The following is a 17951-nucleotide window of genomic DNA, read 5'->3' on the forward strand; positions in this document are numbered from 1 at the left end:
TTGCTGCAGGCCTTTTCTGTCTCAGGAGTCCGAGGACTGGCTGTGCTCACTTTACACACACACACACGACTTGGCAGAAATATTTGTACTGAATTTCCTGCTTTCTACCACCACCTCTGATTCTCTCAAGAGTTTTTCATCAAATACTTGTTCCAGACATGAGCCCTTTCCCAGGGATCATTACCCAAGTAAAAGGGCAGGGAGTGAGGAGGCAAATACTTGTAAGAAACTAGCCGAGTCTTTTCAAGAATGTCTGTTCTATCCCAGCTATTTATACGTATGTGACTTCTGGAGTCCAGGACCTGTGTGTCTTCTAGTGACAGCATATATGTTGCTTTAAAAACCGTTGGCAAGTTTATTTATTTACTCTTATTTATTTTTTAAAGGTTTTATTTATTTATTGAGAGGGAGAGAGAGAAAGCATAAGCAGGAGGGAAGGGTAGAGGGAGAAGCAGACTCCCCACTGAGCAGGGAGCCCCACGCAGGACTCAATCCCAGGAACCTGGGATCATGATCTGAGCTGAAGGCAGATGCTTAACTGACTGAGCCACCCAGGTGCCCACCGTTGGCAGGTTTAACTTAACTGGATACAGAATTTGAAATCCCTTCTCTGATGAACAGAGTTAATCTACACATCCAAGCTGAGAAGAAGAGACAGAGCAAACCCTCAGACATGAAAGGCCTACTTGACTTTTGCAGGACCTAAAGAAAATCTGTTAGCTCTTTCTGTAGGGAGAGATGCCCTGCTGCCTTCACTGCTGCTGAGCCTATCATGGGAGGAAGGGCAAAAAAGGGCAAACCTGGTCGCAAACCCTACTGTCCCAGCATCCTCCTGCTACAAGCCAGGATGGGGCAGGATGAGGATCTGCTCTCCTTCAAATGGTGGTCACAGTGTGAATCCATTAAGTGATTGAATATGGGCATTTCTAATTCTTGAACCAGCATTCAAAGCTTCACTGCTACCTTCCCAAAAGCTTTATCTTCAGCAATAACCTACCAATTTAGAGTAAATAATAATAATAATAATGATAATAATAATAATAGCTACCATTTATTGAGCACCTATTCTACTGTGTGCCAGGCACTGTGCTAGGCACTTTTCGTACAATATCTAATTTAAATCCTCACAACAACCCTGTGAGGTAGGTATTATTATCATCATTTTACATATGAGGGAATTGAGGCTCAGAGAGATTAAATAACTCTCTTATCATGAAACCAAAAAGTAGCAGAGCTGGAATTCAAACCCAGAACAAACTGACTCCAAATCCCATGCTCCTGTGAATTAGAGTAGAGGCAGAGGGGAGAGCAAGAACCATATTAAGAAAGATTTTTGGAGTGGAATGATATGATGTGCTGACTTGTAAGATATGAGGAGGAATCTAAGCCCATACATGTTCCTAGCTGGTGTACCTATGTAGAGTGTGATAAAGATCACCAGGATTGGAATTCAGGAACATACTTGATGCGGGAAATGAGTTGAGTCCATATGGATATGTCCATGTTGATGTCCAGTGGGTGATAATGCAGATCTCAGATTTGGAGGCAAATTGTGGCTGGAGATAGGTGTTTTAGAATCACAGGTGTATCAGGGACAATTGAGGACATCAGGATAGATGATATCATTTGGAAAGTAAACATAGAGGAAAGAGAAGTGAACTAAAGATGGAACACTGGGAGCACCAACACTGAAGGCATGAGCAATAGAGAAGTTGAACATGAGCGATAGTGGAGTTGAACATGGCAGAGTCAGAAAAGAAAAAGTAGGGAGGCAGCCCTGTAGTGGTGGCTAGAGAAAGCCATGGCCTGGATTGGGAGCAAACCTAGAGCTCCTAGAAGGCAGGAAAGACCGAGTCATGCTTCCAACACAGCCCTTGGTCACCAAAAACTCCAGAAGTATTGGTTAAATGAATGAATGCCAAAAATGTCCTTACCCTAGTTTGCCCCAAAGCCTGGAGCTTAAGACTTAATCCTACTCTTGACACCCCAGTCCTAAAAACATGGATGGCTAGGTGAGCCAGGAGAATTTATAGAAGAGGTTTAAAGAGAAAGTCATGATTTGCTTCAACTGGAGAATAAGGTAAAAAATAAAACCTGGCATTTTAGTAGGAGTCCCAGAAGTCCCTTGCCCAACCTTTTTCTGTGATTGTGAAATAAGGTAAGGGTGTATGGGGTGAGGGTCAGGGTGAGAACCACCTGCCAGTTGCCTGCGGAGTCCTCTGCTGAGCCTAACCTGAGAACCAATTCACGAGCTTTATCCAGGTAGAAAGATGATGAGGACATGTGTAGGAGGCTTGAGGGGAGAGGGAAGTCAGGGGACCAGCCCTACAACCTGGGAGAGAGGGTCCAGCCCTCTGGGTAGGGACCAGCCTTGAGACTTAAGTGAACTTACATAGGCACATATGTGTATGTGTGTGTGTGAGAGAGAGAAAGAGAGAGGGAGAGGGAGAGAGAGAGAGAGAGAGAGAATGGGGCACCCTCTGGAAAGGGGAACAGAGTCTCTCATACATGGGTGAGAGGCTGAAGCCTTCCACAAAAGTCTAATGACTCAACATGCTGAAGTGGGGGTGTGGGAGCTGAACATCCTTGGGAAGCCCTGAGGGGCTGCTGAAGCAGGGTTCCTGGTCTCCTCGGAGGCTGGGCCTCCCCTTGCTGGGGGCTCACAGAAAGTCAAACAGCCCGAAATTCTTGGCTGCTCCAGGCCCAGGAAAAATTGAGGGAAGAAAAAAGAAAGAAAAGAAATGTTTCAGGCCCAGAGGTGAGATGAGCCTGCTGGTTAGTAGGGTTAGGGGTCTGAAGGAACCAGCACACAGGGCGGGCATGGGGGTGCAGGTATAGTGGTAGAGCGGATATGCTTCCTGGAAGCCACCAGCAGCTCAGGCAACTAAGGGGGGCCCTCGGGCTTCCAGTAAAGGTCCGCACAGGCTGGATAGCTTGGATGCTTACTGGAAGGGACTACGGCTCTAAGGCGTAGTACTGAGGCAGCCCTGGGGGCTGCGGTGGGTGGTTAAGAGGAGGGGTAGATGAAGCAAGTATTTTTTGGTGTCAGTATTGTGAGGGGGAAATTTAGGAGATTAGCACACATGCTTGAGGGGATGCAGTTAATGGAGAGCTGATGTAGAGGAATGAATGGTGCAAGATTGAGGAGGGGGGAAAAGTGAGGATAAAGGGACAAGCAGGCCCAAAAAGGGTCTGCTGGTGTCAATTCCTGAAGTGTGTGTGGGGAATAAGGAGCAGCACCAGCAAGTCGGGTCCCAGAAACATGAAGCATCCTGGGAAGGCCTATGCAGCAGTTAGTAGGCAGGGGGACAAGCTGGGGGTGGTGGCAGGTTAGGGGCCGCAGTGGCGACCGGTGGGTGCACCCCACCCTCGCTGCGCCCAGCGAGCAGTTAGCGCGCCTGAATTTAGTTCAATTTATTTCCCTTTCAGGTACCAGACAAAGTAAAAAAGACGGACGGATGGAGAGAGGGACGCAGCCGCCCGGGGTAGCGGGATCGACGTGGGGGAGGGGCCCTGTTCACATCACATCCACAAAGAACTCACTGGGGTTTCCCATGGCCATGCGGAAGGACTGTCTGCTGGCTGTCAGTTCGGGGGGCACAGAGGCCAGGTCGCGGCCCGGAGGGGCTCCTGGGGGCCCCATGGCCGCAGGCGGTGGGGGCATCATCAGCATGGGGGGACCGTAGAGAGGGGGCACGCCAGGGGGACCGTAGCTTGGGTGCGTGTGGTGGCTGCGCAGGCTGCTGGCCATTGAGTGGTGGCTGCGGTGGCTGTGCTCGCTGGCAGCAGGCCCCGAGCGCTCACTGGGCGCTCTTTCCCGTGGACCCCGCAGGCTGCTGCGGGTTGTGTGGTCCGACTCGCTGCCGCTGCCTCCTGACTTCGAGTCTCCCGCCTTCGGGTCCTTCTCCTTCCTCCGGTCGCTGCCACTACGGTTGGAGCCACTGCTCCGGCTACCTGCAGGGGACAGGCAGGCCCAGGGTGGGGGATGCTCAGAGCTGGCAGAAGCGGCTTGGGGCTCTCCTGTGCCCCCACCACCGCTGCCTCTGCCTTACCTTCACTGTGCTGACTGCTGGCGCTGCCCCCACCATAGCTGTACCCCAGCTCTGGGAAGCCTGGGTGCGGGTTGTAGGGGTGTGGGGGTGGAGGGTACTGGTAAGGGAAAGCCATGGGCCAAGGGGCGGCCCCTGGGTGTGGCAAAGGGGCCAGCGTGTCCTGGTCAGAGGCACCACTGGAACCGTCGTGATCATGGAGGGACAAGTTGGCCATGTCTGTGGAGGGGAGGAGAAGGCCAGATGAGCTGGGTCTATCCCACGACCCCACACCCCTAGGTCAGGAGACAGAGGTCCCCACTCTAGGTTGGGCGGGCACATTTACCACGACACCTAACACCCGTGGTAGTTTATACCCAAAATGAGAGGAGGCACAGGTCAGAGATCTCTCACTTCTTCAGACCCCCTCCACTACCCATCTGAGATGGTGGAGGGAGACCCTTGTAGACACAGCACCAAGGGAAACCCTCCTCAGGAAGGCCCTAAGCCCCCACTTCAGATGCTCAATGCCCAATCCTGACACCCAACTCCCATTTCCAGGGGTCTGACAGTTTCTCCTCCTTCCTTAGTAAACTGGAAGAAGTGGCAGAAGTCTTAAATGGGCAATGTTCTCTGTTCACTTAGGGGAGTGCGGGAAGCTGAACTAGCAGATAGGTATGCAAACCTGAGAGTCATTAGGCATGATCAAAGCCCTTCACCTCATGCAGATGTTACCACCAGCCTGTGAAGTCACATTTTTTCCAGATGAGGAAAGTGAAGTCCAGAGAGGTTAAATGACCTGCCTGAGGTCAATCCAAACTGTGGCCAGAGCAGAAGCTAGGAGTTACTTATTTTCTTCTGACCTTTCCAGGTGAGTCATTAATAAAGAGTAGGGAGCAGCTGGGGGAAACTTAGGTGAAACTTTGCCCTCTCCCTTCACCTAGAACTAAAAAAAGTACCCATTATAGGCCAGAACAAACATAGGCCTTTCAGAGTGCCCCTGTACAGAAGGGACTTGGCCCAAATGGATTTTCTGGTGCTGTTGGGTAAGGTGGAAAGGCCTCAGAAAGAGAACCACTTAGGTGCCTCCTCTGTGCCCTCCACCCCATCCCCAGCCAGGCCTCATTCTTCACAGTATTAACATTACTTGTTTCACGACTCCGGTTCCCCCAGGAAATCGTGCACTCCTTAAGGCCAAGGCTGCCCACTCCAATGTTGGAACTACTTGAAAAGGAATACAAGGGGCCACCAGAAGTGATGACCTACCTGGGACACCCCTTGCTCACACCTCATCATACCAGGTCCCAGAGCTCTAAGAGAGCTGGAATTGCCCTACCAGCCAGGTGTTGGATACAGATGGAGCCCTTTGTAAGTGAGCTCAAGTTTCCAGGAGAGAAGAGGTCAGAAGAGGGGATGTGAGAGGGCTGAGGCAGTCTGTGGAGTCTACCAGTTAAGCCATCAGACTGCCAAGGCCTGCAGCTAGCATGGGGGATGGTGATGGTGAGGAGCAGGGGCTGGCCATGGCTCATGCCCCAAGAACTGGTGACTGTTTCAACCTCCAGGCTGCTGTCTTGAGGGGAATGACTAGAGGCTTCTGGCTATCCCAGGTCCCCAATTCTTTCCTGCTGAGGAGGCTGAGGAGACCTTGGCCAGTGAGAAGAAAAAGACCTGTCTGTCGGCATATCCCTGAGCTGGGCCTCTGAGGGGCCTTGGCCCATGGATAAGGACCCAGAAGGCCCCAGGGATAGAACAACATCTCTTGAGCAAAAACCACAGCTGCCTTGAGAAGCTTTAAGGGTCCCTGGAGGTTCAGAGCCAGGGCTGACTTCTGCTAATGATAACAATAGTAACTACACAGGATCGAGTCTAAGAAGCCATTAATTATAAGATGCACCCCAATTTCAGAGATACTGAAATGTGAAAGAAATATTCACCTTAGAATCAATTAAATTTATGAATAATGGAGAACTTTTTTAGAGCACTAACTGTGAACCAAACATGGTACTAAAAGCATTATACATGCTGTCTTAACCTCCGAACAGCTCTGAGATAGGTTCTACTGTTGCCTCCAACTTACAGATCAAGAAATTGAGGCAATGAGAGGTTGTCACTTACCATGTTCACATAGAGAGGGCGGAGCTGGGATTTGAACTCAGAACTGTCCAACTCCAAAACCCTATGCACCCATCACCCGCCATCACAAACTTGTGCTTTGCAGCAACAGCCTTTCTAGTCTTAGAACCTCACGTGAAGCATTTTAAGTCAGTTATTGGACTCCAGTCAGCAAGCATCTCTGGGCAGACAAAAGGCTCCCTGAGGCAGAGGCAGCTGCTGGGAGGGGGGCTTCTGCTCCCAGCCCTGAGCAATGCTGTCCTGTTTTGAGGACTCCCCTTTCTTCCCAAGGGCTGTCTACGTGCTCAGGAGAAGGAGGTTCCCTGAAGACCTTTCCTCCTTAAAAGCCCTCACTGGCTTTGCACTGTCTCAGGACCAAGTCCAGAATGCTCGGGGAAGCTTGCAGAGTCCTCTCTAAGCTGGCCCTGACAGTTTATTTTCAGTTTCATCCCAAGACCCAGCCCATCCTCAAGGGTTTGAGGAGGCTGGGGACTTGGGGCCTCAGGCTAGCCCCAGGTCCTGCCTTGGTGGAACCTGCTTGGTGCTGGGAGGGTGACTAGGGGCCAATGGTAGGATCTTTGTTTGACCTGGCTAAGACAATGTTTCTGCAACACCACATACCTAGGCAGCTCCAGATGATAGCAAGAAAAAGGACTCTGGAGCCAGAAAGACCTGGACCCAAGGCCTAACTCCTCTGCATCTGGCTGTGAGAATGGGTGGACTATTTAACTTCTCTAAGTCTCAGTTTCCTTGGCTGAAATAGGGACAGTGATCCATCTTCCCAAAGGTGAGGAGGCGGGGGTTGTGAGAACTGAGTGAGGGTGAGATGATGCTCAGAAACAACCAGCATAGGCCAGAAACAGAGGAGGCACTTGGAAAATGCCAGCCCCAAGATGGGGATGCAGAGCAGGTGAAAAGGCCTGAATGGGCTCTGCTTCCACTAGAGAGGGAGGCCTGTGTCAGGCCTCAGGCTGGGCCCCCAGCCTGGTTGCCTGCTCATGCCTCATGTGGACTCCCTGGGGTCTGCTGCCACATCCTTGTGCACCTCCCCACTCCCAGCCAGCAGACAGAGCAAGGAGGTAGGGGAGGCACATACTGCCACAGAGGTCACCGAAGATATAGTAGCACTGCTCAGAGAAGGTGATCTTGTTGACAGTGTGGCGGATGAAGCCGGCTTTTAGCAGGTTGCTGGCGTACTTTCGAGCCTCTCTCCGGTCCGTGAAGCCTTCTACGTTGTGGTATAGCCAGTCCACCACATCCGAGCCTGGGGGCAAGGCCACCACTTGACTGGGAGGCCCACCTGACTTGGGCTCCTCTGACCTCCCAGAAGCCACAAGGCTGGGGCTGGTTCCAGCTCAAGGGAGTGGCCCAAGGGAGATCTTCAGCCCCCAGCCTGCCCTGCCCCATCACTCCCCACCCTGTCCTTCATCCCACCATGCAACCCTATCCTTCATCCCACCATGCAGCCCTCTCACCGATGAAAGCGTTGGGGATGGTAATCTTGAGCCACATGCGGTCACGGACCTCCAGCCCAGATTCAGGGGAGGCCATGGCTTTGACAATGGCGGCCATGTCACTGTGGATGGACAGGTGGAAGTCATCTAGGCCTGGGGGTGGGAGGCAGAATGGTGAGGCAGAAAGAGGCTACAGAGTCAGGTAGAGAGAAAAGTCTGCTCTGCAGCTCTACCATCTAATGACTACGGACCAATGGTGGGCACATTACTGACTTCTAGGACACTTAGTTTCCTCCTCTGTAAAAATAGGGACTTTAATATTTATTTTGCAAGAATTTTTTTTTTTTTTTTTAAGTAGGCTCCACGCCCAGTGTGGAGCCCTGAACACAGGACTTGCGCTCACAACCCTGAGATCAAGACCTGAGCTGAGATCAAGAGTCCAACGCTTAACCAGCTGTGCTACCATATTTTGCAAGGATATTTGAAGAGATAATTAAATAATATAAATGAAGGTGCTTAGCATAGTATATAACATGTGTGTTAGAGTAAAAATGGCAGTCATTTTCTGAGTGCTTACTTCATGCCACATCCTGGGATGGGGGCCTCACTTATATCCTCTCATTAAACCCTCCCTCCCTCGCCCCGGAACCCGGTAGAGTGCATATCATTAGTCCCATTTTACTAGAGGAAACTGAGGCTCACAGGGTGCTCAATACAGGCTCAGAGGCAAACACTGTTTAGTGAGGGTCGGGTGTCCACTGAGGGAAGCTGCAGTGTGAGGAAGCTGGAATGAACTCAACCCCCTCTCCAGCCCCCTCTGACTTTTAAGCAAGAGTCTCCATGTGGGCCTTCATCAGTCCCTCCCACCCGGCCCTGCCCGCTGGGCCTAGGGGGCAGGGCTGGACACTCACGCTCTGTGTCAGGGATGGAGCTGGTGATGGAAGAGCTGGTGGAGGTGATGGTGCTCAGGGAGGGGCTCATGCCATAGGCAGGGAAGGTGCCAGTCATGGCTGCAGTGTGGGAGACCCAGGCTGCAGGGTCAATGGGCCGGATGGGCTCACCTGCAGGGAGGAGAAGAGTCAGGGGCTGCCCACTGCCAGGCCCCACAGGGCAGGTATGAGGGTTCAGGGGAACAGAGAAGTATGGAGAGACAGGGTTCACATGTACCAAGCACCAGCTTTAGGGCCAAGTCCCCCAAACACTTACTCCTGGGCAGTGTGAAGCAACCACGTGGACTTGGGTCCCAGCACTTGGCTACAGTCAGGGTGATGGGCCTGAAAGCAAGGGGGTTCCTAGTGAGGGCTGGATGCATGGAGTCCAGATAAGCCCCCTGCCTGACGGCCAGAAGTGCGTGCTCCTTCCTTCCCATGTCCTGTCCCATCCATACCCTGGTTTGTGCACAATCTCCCGCAGGACCCTGACCGCGTCATCATTGCTCATGTTTTCAAAGTTGATCTCGTTTACCTGGGAGAGAGGGTCAGAAGTGGGATAAGCAGCTGGGCTGGGGAGATGGGTAGGGAAGCTGAGCTTAATGGATCAGGAGGTCTTCCCCCTACCAAGCAGTGGCCTTTAAATGAGCCGGTACAGGGATGGGGATTATCCCCCTATGCCCCAACCCCAGCACCACCTCCGGGGCACATGTACCTGTAACAGCATATCTCCTGGCTCGATGCGTCCGTCCGCAGCCACAGCCCCACCCTTCATGATGGAGCCAATGTAGATGCCTCCGTCACCGCGCTCGTTGCTCTGGCCCACAATGGAGATGCCCAGAAAATTGTACTTTTCTATAGAGAGTGACACGACCTTAAGAGGGGAATAAGGTTCCTACCCAAATTCTGAGTCCCTTATTAGAAAAGGGTGGAAAGGGATGGGAACTAACATTTCAGTGAACCTGAATCAGGCCCTGTGCTCAGTATGGTCATGCATACTTCCATTTAGTCCTTGCCAGCTCTGCCACAGGATCTCTTAGTCCCATTTTACAAAGCAGGCAACTGAGGTTTGGAGAACCTCAATGACTTTTCTAAGCCATTAAGTTGCAAAGCCAGGATTCAACTCAGACTTAAATACTAAGGTTGGGGCTCTTTTTACTACATTCAGCTATCTCCTAAAGACAGCACCTAGGGCAGAAATTAGAGAGTGATAAGCAACGGCTGCAAAAGGGAAGGGGGATAGGAATCAGAAATTACTTCCTCCAGGAAGCCTTCCCTGATGTCATCCTCTATTTTCATAGCTCTCTGTGCTTACCTCTGTCCTAGCTCGTGAGCTATTGAAATGGTCAGTTGATGTACCGGTTTATGTTTATGAGGGAATGCTCCTTGGGAGCAGAGAACATATCTTGTGCCTCTCTGAACTCCTCAAGTCTGCCCAGTATCTGGCATACGGTAGGCAGGCCCTCAAGAGTATTGTTTCACCAGACTCACCCATGTTGAGAGTGACAGTGATGATGTTGAGTGACATGGTGGAGTCCGTGATGCTGCTGAAGGATGAGGACTGAAATAGACAGAGGCACTGAGCAGCATGCAGGGGTGGCAAGAACTCACTGCTCCCACATAGCTCCTCCTCAGCCCTCAGCCTCCCCTCCCCTCTAAGGCTCAAATGCTGGCCCAAAAGAAGGGGGTCTAAGGAAGCACACAGCCTGGATCTGCCTGCACAAGGCTCAGTCTGCCCCCACCCATCCCTGGCCTTTCAGGTCCCTTACCCGTTCAATCCGCGAAACCTTCTGCTTCCTCCGCCGCCGCTTATGTCTTCTCATCAGGCGTGAGGCGCTGCTCTGCTCTGTGGAGCTGCTGAACCTGGGGGGCCCACAGTCGTTCCCCACCAGGCTGGCCCAGCCCTGCCCCACAAGAGGCACCGCAGGGCCCAAGTCCCTTATGCAAAGCCCACAGCCCTCCCAGGGTCCCACCATCCTGGGGGGAGGGAGGTGGGGTCAGGGCTCCTCGGGGGGTCACCTGCCCATAGTATCAATGAAACCAAAGCCCCACCTGCTAGTAGAGTCATCCTCATCTGAATCAAAGAAGCTGGTGGTCTCTAACTCGCTGCTCATAAGGGTGGATGAGCTATCATAACCCCCTGGCTCTCGCCGCCGCTCCCCCTTTGCAGTTCCATTTAGCCGGGTTGCTGCAGGGAACAGAGGCAGCTGGGTTCACAGTGCCCATGCAGCATGGAAGGGAAGCACAGGGCTGGGCTTGGGGCTGCACGGGGGTCAGGCATACCCAGAGCTTAGGAAAGGGCAAAGAAGTGGGTAGCTGAATGGAAGCTATGAGGGAAGGCGTAGGGATGGGGAGGGAAGGCGACTGTTCAGGGAAAACGCACTGTGCTCTGGACCGTCCCTCCTGCGTGGCCGTTCGCGCTGGGCAGAGACCAAGGAGTCCGTCTCTGTGTCATTGTCCAGGTTCTCCTGGCTGCCTCCACCAGCATGAGGGCTGTGGGGAAGAGAGGACTTGGTGGGAGAGGGGGCAGGCTGGGGGTTCCCTCCCCCTAGCCCTGGGCTGACCTGATGCAGGCCTCCCCCATGGGCCCGTTCCACTCTCAGGCCACACTCACTGGAAGGATGGGGGCCGGGAGTCCCCAATGCCTCCTGTGCGCTCCATGGGCGGTGGCAGTTCTGATGGGTTGTCGGCACAGAAGGGAGCTGGCTCTGGGTGGGAGCCCTCGGCAGATACCAGCTGACAGGGAAAGAATGGGTGGGTAGTATGGTACGGGGGCACCAGGGATACAGCAGATAGCTGGCTTCCGGCATGGCATGCAGACTTGGGGAGAATGAACCAGGGGATACGGAGGCAGGAGAGAAAGGACTGTGCAAGGTCAGCTGGGATGACGACTGGACTCACTGCTCACGGATGGGGAGGATGAGCAGACATGAGCTATTGAAGTGGGATGGGGGCAGAGAACAAGGGTCAGTGGTCCCAGACAGAGGTTGGCTGGAACCTGTCGCAAAGTGCCTCAAAGGGCATAGGAGACATCTGTGTCTCTGATGAGTGTTTCTGTCCCTCCCTTCCTCACATTCCATCTCCCTACCCACAGCTTTCACCAAGGCTACAGAATCTGGGGTGAGAAACAGTTCAGGTAGAAAACTCAGGGGAGAGTCAGATATTGAAGTATAAAACCACTAGCTATAATCTTAACAACGCTTTTCTTGTCTAGTCCACCGCAGGGATGCAGGAGGAAAGAGGGCTGAGGAGGGCTCCTTACCCAAGACACCACCCGGCCATTGAAGCAGGGCAGCTTGGCATTGTCGTCAGAGATCTCCTCCTTCACCACTCTGCAGGGAAAGGATGGGGGTATCAGGGTGAGCTTTCTAGGGTGGAAATGGAAGGGTCCTCACAATCCTAACTCAAGGGCCCTTCCACCCTAAACTGGGAATCATGTCACCAGCCTAAGCGTATTCAAATGGGAGCAGAAGTGGGGGTCACCCAGGGACTGCTCTTTAGCACCACCAGGAAGACACCAGCCCTGCCCAGGCCAGATGCCATCCTAGGGTGTCCTCTCAGTTATCAGGTGATTACAAATTACACCTGACAAATTGCTGTCCCCTATAAATGTGGCTACTCCCTAGAATTCCAAGAGTGTGTTATCCAGTCCCAACATAGCTCTTCTGGGCTGAACTTATTCTTTCCCTCTGACCTTAAACTAGGAAAAAGCACATCCTTATTTCTGTCTTTTCCTTCTTGGGAATCCTGACATTCTTCTGGGAGGTGTGAATGAAGAGTTTAAGCAAATTAGGAAAGAGAAGGGGAAAAGATGTCTAATGAACATCCCCCATTGCCATTATGCTAACAGTACCAACTGCTCTCATTTACTAAGCATGAATCATGGGCCAAGCACTAAGCTAAGCACTTTACTTGGGTCATTTACTACTCACAGCAATGCTAAGATAGATACAGATGGGAAAACTAAGGCTCGGTAGGTTCAGAAACTCACTCACAGTCACACACTAATAAAAGCTGGAATTTGAATCCTAGTCAGCATGATTCTTTAGCGTTTATTCTTACCTATTATACCACGGTATCTCCCTATAGTTGGAATGTATAATCTTCACATCACCTTCATTGTAAGGACAAGATCCTCATATTATGAGTAAAGAAATAGAGAAACATTCAGTAGCTTGTTCCAGGTCATAGAGCTAGAAGATGTCAGAGTTGGAATTCAACCCCAAGCTTGCCTGACTGCAAAACCTATGGTCTTTCCATGGTATTTCACATTTTTTCTCTTACAATGACAGGTGATGTGGGTCTGTATGTGTGGTGGTAGTGGGGGGAGGAGAGAGTGATGTGGGCAGGGAGGGGGTGGGATGTGTACAGGCATGTAGTTTGGCTCAGGGGATACATCAAGGCAAGAAGTCAGACTACGATTACAGTTTGGGGCTAGAGAAAGGAATGGAAAAGTTTGAGGAGCCCAGACTGTGTCAAACACTCTAGGAGTACAGAGCTGGAAAGATGTGATCAGGGGCAAGAGGAAGACATGCCTGGGGTTGTGAGCAGAGAGGAAAGACAGCAAGAAAGGAGACTGGGAAGCCTAGTCCTTCCTTGTTCTTGGAGCAGCTTCTGTCCAGAGCCGGGAACGTGCTTGGCTCCTTATGATGCTCACATTCTTGGACTCACAGCCAAGTTCAAAGACCGAGCCTGCCCTTCTCCCTCCCATCTAGCTCTGGTTCCTCCACCATTTCCAACCCCACAAAGACCCTGGGAAAGCAGCTCTAATCATTCTGGTCAAGCCCACGATGGCAGAAAGCCCAAGGATAGAACATGCTGAAAAGAAGGGACATGGAGATAGCTCAGAGTCATCAGCCAGGCTGGCCAGAAGATACCCTAAGCTTGCAGTCCAACATGGGACCTGGGGCTCAAAGGAAAATGGGGTATGTGGGTCGCATAGCAGAGATTGACCTGCTCTGGAGAGGGTCTCTCTCTGGTGGGAAACTGCTGCTGAGTCCCCACCACACCACCCCCGCCCCCAGCAGGCCCCACCACGCAGCTCCAACGCTACAGATGTTTCCTCTCTTTCTAGGGGTCACCGACAGGTCGCCAAGGCTCTGCTGACTCATAACCATCAGCAACAGCCTTGGGGGACCTCAGACAGGCCTCCCCCTCCCATCATGGAGATGAATGGCTCATGGTTGCATAGCACTAACATACACACACACACACACACACACACACACACACACACACACACAGTTGAACAAATCTGGGTTCTGATTCTGCCACATATTAGATCTCCTAGCTTAGAGAAATTTCTTAACTTTTCCAAACCTTTGTCTTACCCTGGTAAGTGGGATCTGTGAATGCCTGTCATGATCTTGGCTTACAATAAAAGCTAACTATTAGGGACGCCTGGGTGGCTCAGTTGGTTAAGCAGCTGCCTTCGGCTCAGGTCATGATCCCAGCATCCTGGGATCGAGTCCCGCATCGGGCTCCTTGCTCGGCAGGGAGCCTGCTTCTCCGTCTGCCTCTGCCTGCCATTCTGTCTGCCTGTGCTCGCTTTCTCTCCCTCTCTCTCTCTGATAAATAAATAATAATAAAATCTTTAAAAAAAAAAAAAAGCTAACTATTAGCTGTGCCAATTTTTAGCAGGTTCCATACTCTTTCCAACTTGGTGTAAGTTTCTAAGGGTAGGGACCAAACAAATCTGCGCATCACTCATTGTCCATCGTTGTTCAATTAAAAAGCCTTTGCTAAGAACCCAGCAGGTTTTAAATCCTATGCTTGCTACAGTATAAACTTCAAGGTGCATCAGACCAGGAGCCTGCCTTGTCCTTGGAGGTTATGGCCCAATGGATAGTTCATGCAAGTATATGGCAAGTGGGAAGTGGTCAGAACCAAAAGAACAGCAGATGTGTGCAATGGACAGACATCTGTTGAGTATTTCTTAGGTGTCAGGTCCTGGCTAGGAGCTGAGTAGGTGTAACGATAAATGGGATAAAGTGCCATAACTTTCAAAGCTCAATGCAGAGGATGGGGCAATATGCATGTGGGGAAGACAAGGGAAGAGCAATGTGCTCTGAGGAGAAGGCCCAGAGGCACGGCAGTATGTGACATAGAGCAAGGAACAACACAGTTGGTAGCCCAACTTCCCAAGTTGCTCCTGCCCACCTCGAGGCCACTCTAGCCGCCGTCCCCCATCTCCCTCAGTGCTGAAAATGTTTATTCTTCCTCCATTTTGCAGCAGTTTAAGAGGGTCTGGCCTACCTTAGCTTGACAAATACTTCTGGAGACCAGATGGGAGTTGGGGAGTCCTCCGGCTTCACCAACTGGAACCTCAGAGGGTGAGCTTGGAGAGCAGCCTTGTTCCTCTGACCCACTCTCCCAGCTGTCAGCAGAGGTCGCTGGCCTCTACCTGACCCTGGTCTCAAGGGGCTAAGCCCTATCACTTCTATAGTTTGCCAAGGCTCAGCATCTCCTTCAGAGAGGACGTATCTGTGCAATGGTGACGATAATTTTAACACCTACAATTGTGTGATTAAGGCCTTAGACTTTGGAGCCAGATTTCTGATGCAGAGTCAAGCTCTGCCACTTAGTAGTTGTGTGGCCTTGGGGAAATTACTTTTTCTCTGCGCTCTAGTTTCTTCCTCTATAAACTGGGGATATTACTACTTATTTCATAGGGCTGTTAAGATGACTGCATGAGTAAAGATTTGAAGAGCATTTAGATCAGTGCATGCACAATGAAGCATCCTAAGGAGAGTCTGTTAAATAAATAAAAGATATAAACTTCTCAGCTACTAGTTCTCTGTGACGAGACAGCTCTAGCCCTATTCTGCTCAATAATCCTGGGAATAAAAACAAAATCAATCTCCTCCTTTGGCTTTGTTCTCAACCCTGTTAACACAGTCTACTAGATACTTTGCCAAGGACGGTTCAAGTACCACTAATGTACGCAAGATCGCTTCAGGTGCACCTGAATGAGTGTTTAATTCAATAGTTAAGTATTTTATTTTTAACATATTTTAGAAAGAAATACAAATATAAATTCAGACCTGTGACTTCATATTACTGATTGGGTCAAGCTAAGAAAGAGTGAGTGAACGGACAGTGGATTTAAAGAACAATAACAGTGAGCAGATGAAATGGGGACCCTCCTAAGACTGCAGTTAGGCCTGGCTTGACAGCAGCCTGGGCGGGGAATGGGAGGCAGCCCAGAGGGGTCTAGGTTTACAACAGGCGGGCTAAGCCCATTGGGTTCAGGGGTGAGTTGAGGGTGGAGACACATACCTATCCTAGTCCCCCAAGGCATCCAGTCCCAGGGTGGCTCCAGCACACTGGGCTCTAGAGGATTTGCCCTATCCCATACCCTGTGGGGGCATCTTGGTTTCTTCCAAATCTCTTTTTCTCTTACCACACCAAGGCATTTGCCCCCTCACTCTCACCCCTTGCAGATCAATCCTCCTTTAGAATCTTCCAGTCAGAGGTGTCTTCCTCTGGACTGAAGCCAGACAATCATTACTACATCAGGAGTCCCCACCCCAGGGTAGGAACAGCAAGAGAACCCAGAGTGGTCAGGAGCTGCACAGCACTTCCCACTGTACAAAGCACTCTCACACATAGGAGCTCATGGGCTCATCAAACCCTGAGTTCTGTGGGGAAAGGTGACAGCAAAACATGTTAGGCAGAAGAGGAGAGAAGGTGCTTGCCTCCCAGGGCCAAAAGGGCAGGGGTCCCAGAAGACAAGCCAGACTGATAAACACCAGGAAGGAGAATATCTCCCTTCACTCAGCTCTGGGGCCTCAGCTCCAAAGAGCAGTGCAGGCCTCAGGCTGGGGCTGGAAAGACAGCCTTTAGGCCTGGAGGGCCCGGGAAGGCCTTCCCCACAGGCTTCCAGGCCCAGTGCCCAGTTAGTGTGGGGCTGGCAAGTCTGGGGGCCTCCCCCTCCCCCAGTCCCTTGGGAGTTGGGGGGGCGGTGAGGGGATGGGCCAGGCTCCCCCTCCCAGGCCAGCTGCTACAAAACCTTCCGGCTCCAACATTCCATCCCTTCTTAAAGGGGAAGTTCCTGCTTCCAAACTCCGCCTGTCCAAAGCCCTGCAGCTGGATGGAGAAGACCCCGCCAGGGAGAGGAAGATGAAGAACACCAAGAGAGCTTCCTGGCCCTCCCATCCAGGCTCTGAGGCCCTTTCCAAGGTCTCCCCCTTGGCTACCATCTGGAGGAAAAAGGCCCCAATTCTGAAGGGAAATCAGCACCTAGGCCAGGGGGTACTTCTCAGGGGTCAGGCACTCCGATTCCTTGACAACATCCTAAACGCCCCACAAGGAAGGGGAGACAGCTAAATAAACATTAGGTTTGCTAGCCTCAGCTTGCAGCCTGGCCCTAGAGCCCCCCTCCCACTCCCCCTCCCCTCAGTTCAAAGTCCTACAGCATAGACCCTGGAAGCATTACTCCAAATATGGCTCTGAGTTGGGAGCTGAAAAGATGGAGAGGGCAAAGGTCGGGTGCCAAACACCCCAAGTCTCTGCTAAAAAGGTGGCTCCCTTGGCAGGCGGCAGGTGGGGGACTCTGGCTCTGGAATCCGGTGGGGGTGTGTGTGTCTGTCTATGTAGGACACTGGCTCTGAGAAGGTGAAGGGGGCTTGGAACTCTGGTTGCTTTGGGGGAGTTAGACGTCCTCCTAAACTAGGGGGGCCTAGGTCCCCCACAAGAGGTAAAAGTAAAGTCCCTACAGGGGCTTGAACTCCAGCCTCTGGAAAAACCGGGGGGCCCCCCAAATGCCCAAGTCGCCCTCTGGAATCCAGAGTAGGGCTAGAAGCCAGTGTAACAAGGAGAGTCCAAACTGGCCGAGTGGGCCCCGAGAAGCCGGAGGGGCCGGGGTTCCCAGGAGGTGAGGCAGGGCCCATCCTCACCCGAAATCGTCGTCCATAGACTTGAAGAAGAACTTATAGCTGGGTCGCTGCAGAACGCCCTTAAAGTCCGCCAAGGTGACGCGCTCGGCGGGTAGGGGCAGCTTCACCAGGTACGGTGTCTCCTGCCCGTCCAGGTGGTAGATGATCTTGGTCTCGCCCATGGCTCCGGCCTCGGGCCCGGCGGCCCGCGCGCGGCCTGCTTCCGCGGCCCGGCCGGGCCTCTCGGGCGGCGACGGCGGTCGGCGCGGCCCAGCGGCTCAGCCTAGCTCGGCGGCCGGCCGCGGCGCCAGCTCCCTTGTTCTCCGGCCGCTCCCGGGTCCCAGCGCCGTCTGCCGCCACCGCGGCCGCCGCTTCCGCTCCCCACTCTCCCGGCTCTGCTGGCGACTGCGACTCTTCCGGTGGCCGCGGCCCTCCCGGCTCTGCGCCGAGGCTCGGCCCGCTCCCCTCCCCCGACCCCGGCGCGGCCCCGCCCCGGCGCGGCCCAGCCCCGGCGCGAGCTCCGCCCCCGGCAGCGGCAGAGCCGCGCTGGCC

The 17951-nt window shown here is 52.5% G+C and overlaps 1 protein-coding gene across 1 annotated transcript; it reads right to left on the minus strand.

Moving 5' to 3' along the window:
• Positions 1-3399: 3399 nt before the first annotated feature.
• DVL3 (dishevelled segment polarity protein 3) lies at positions 3400-17878 on the minus strand. Its single transcript, XM_032339160.1, has 15 exons — positions 17421-17878; positions 11786-11855; positions 11138-11259; positions 10907-11016; positions 10576-10711; positions 10293-10386; positions 10015-10084; positions 9239-9378; positions 8982-9058; positions 8801-8868; positions 8506-8655; positions 7616-7747; positions 7237-7404; positions 4053-4268; positions 3400-3954 (listed from the first exon to the last, which is right to left on the minus strand). Exons 1-15 carry the CDS (start codon positions 17579-17581, stop codon positions 3518-3520), a joined length of 2151 nt encoding a protein of 716 aa, XP_032195051.1. The 5' UTR covers positions 17582-17878; the 3' UTR covers positions 3400-3517.
• Between the last annotated feature and the right edge of the window lie 73 nt (positions 17879-17951).

The sequence above is a fragment of the Mustela erminea genome, chromosome 1 (assembly GCF_009829155.1).
Source record: "Mustela erminea isolate mMusErm1 chromosome 1, mMusErm1.Pri, whole genome shotgun sequence".
Classification (NCBI taxonomy): Eukaryota; Metazoa; Chordata; class Mammalia; order Carnivora; family Mustelidae; genus Mustela; species Mustela erminea.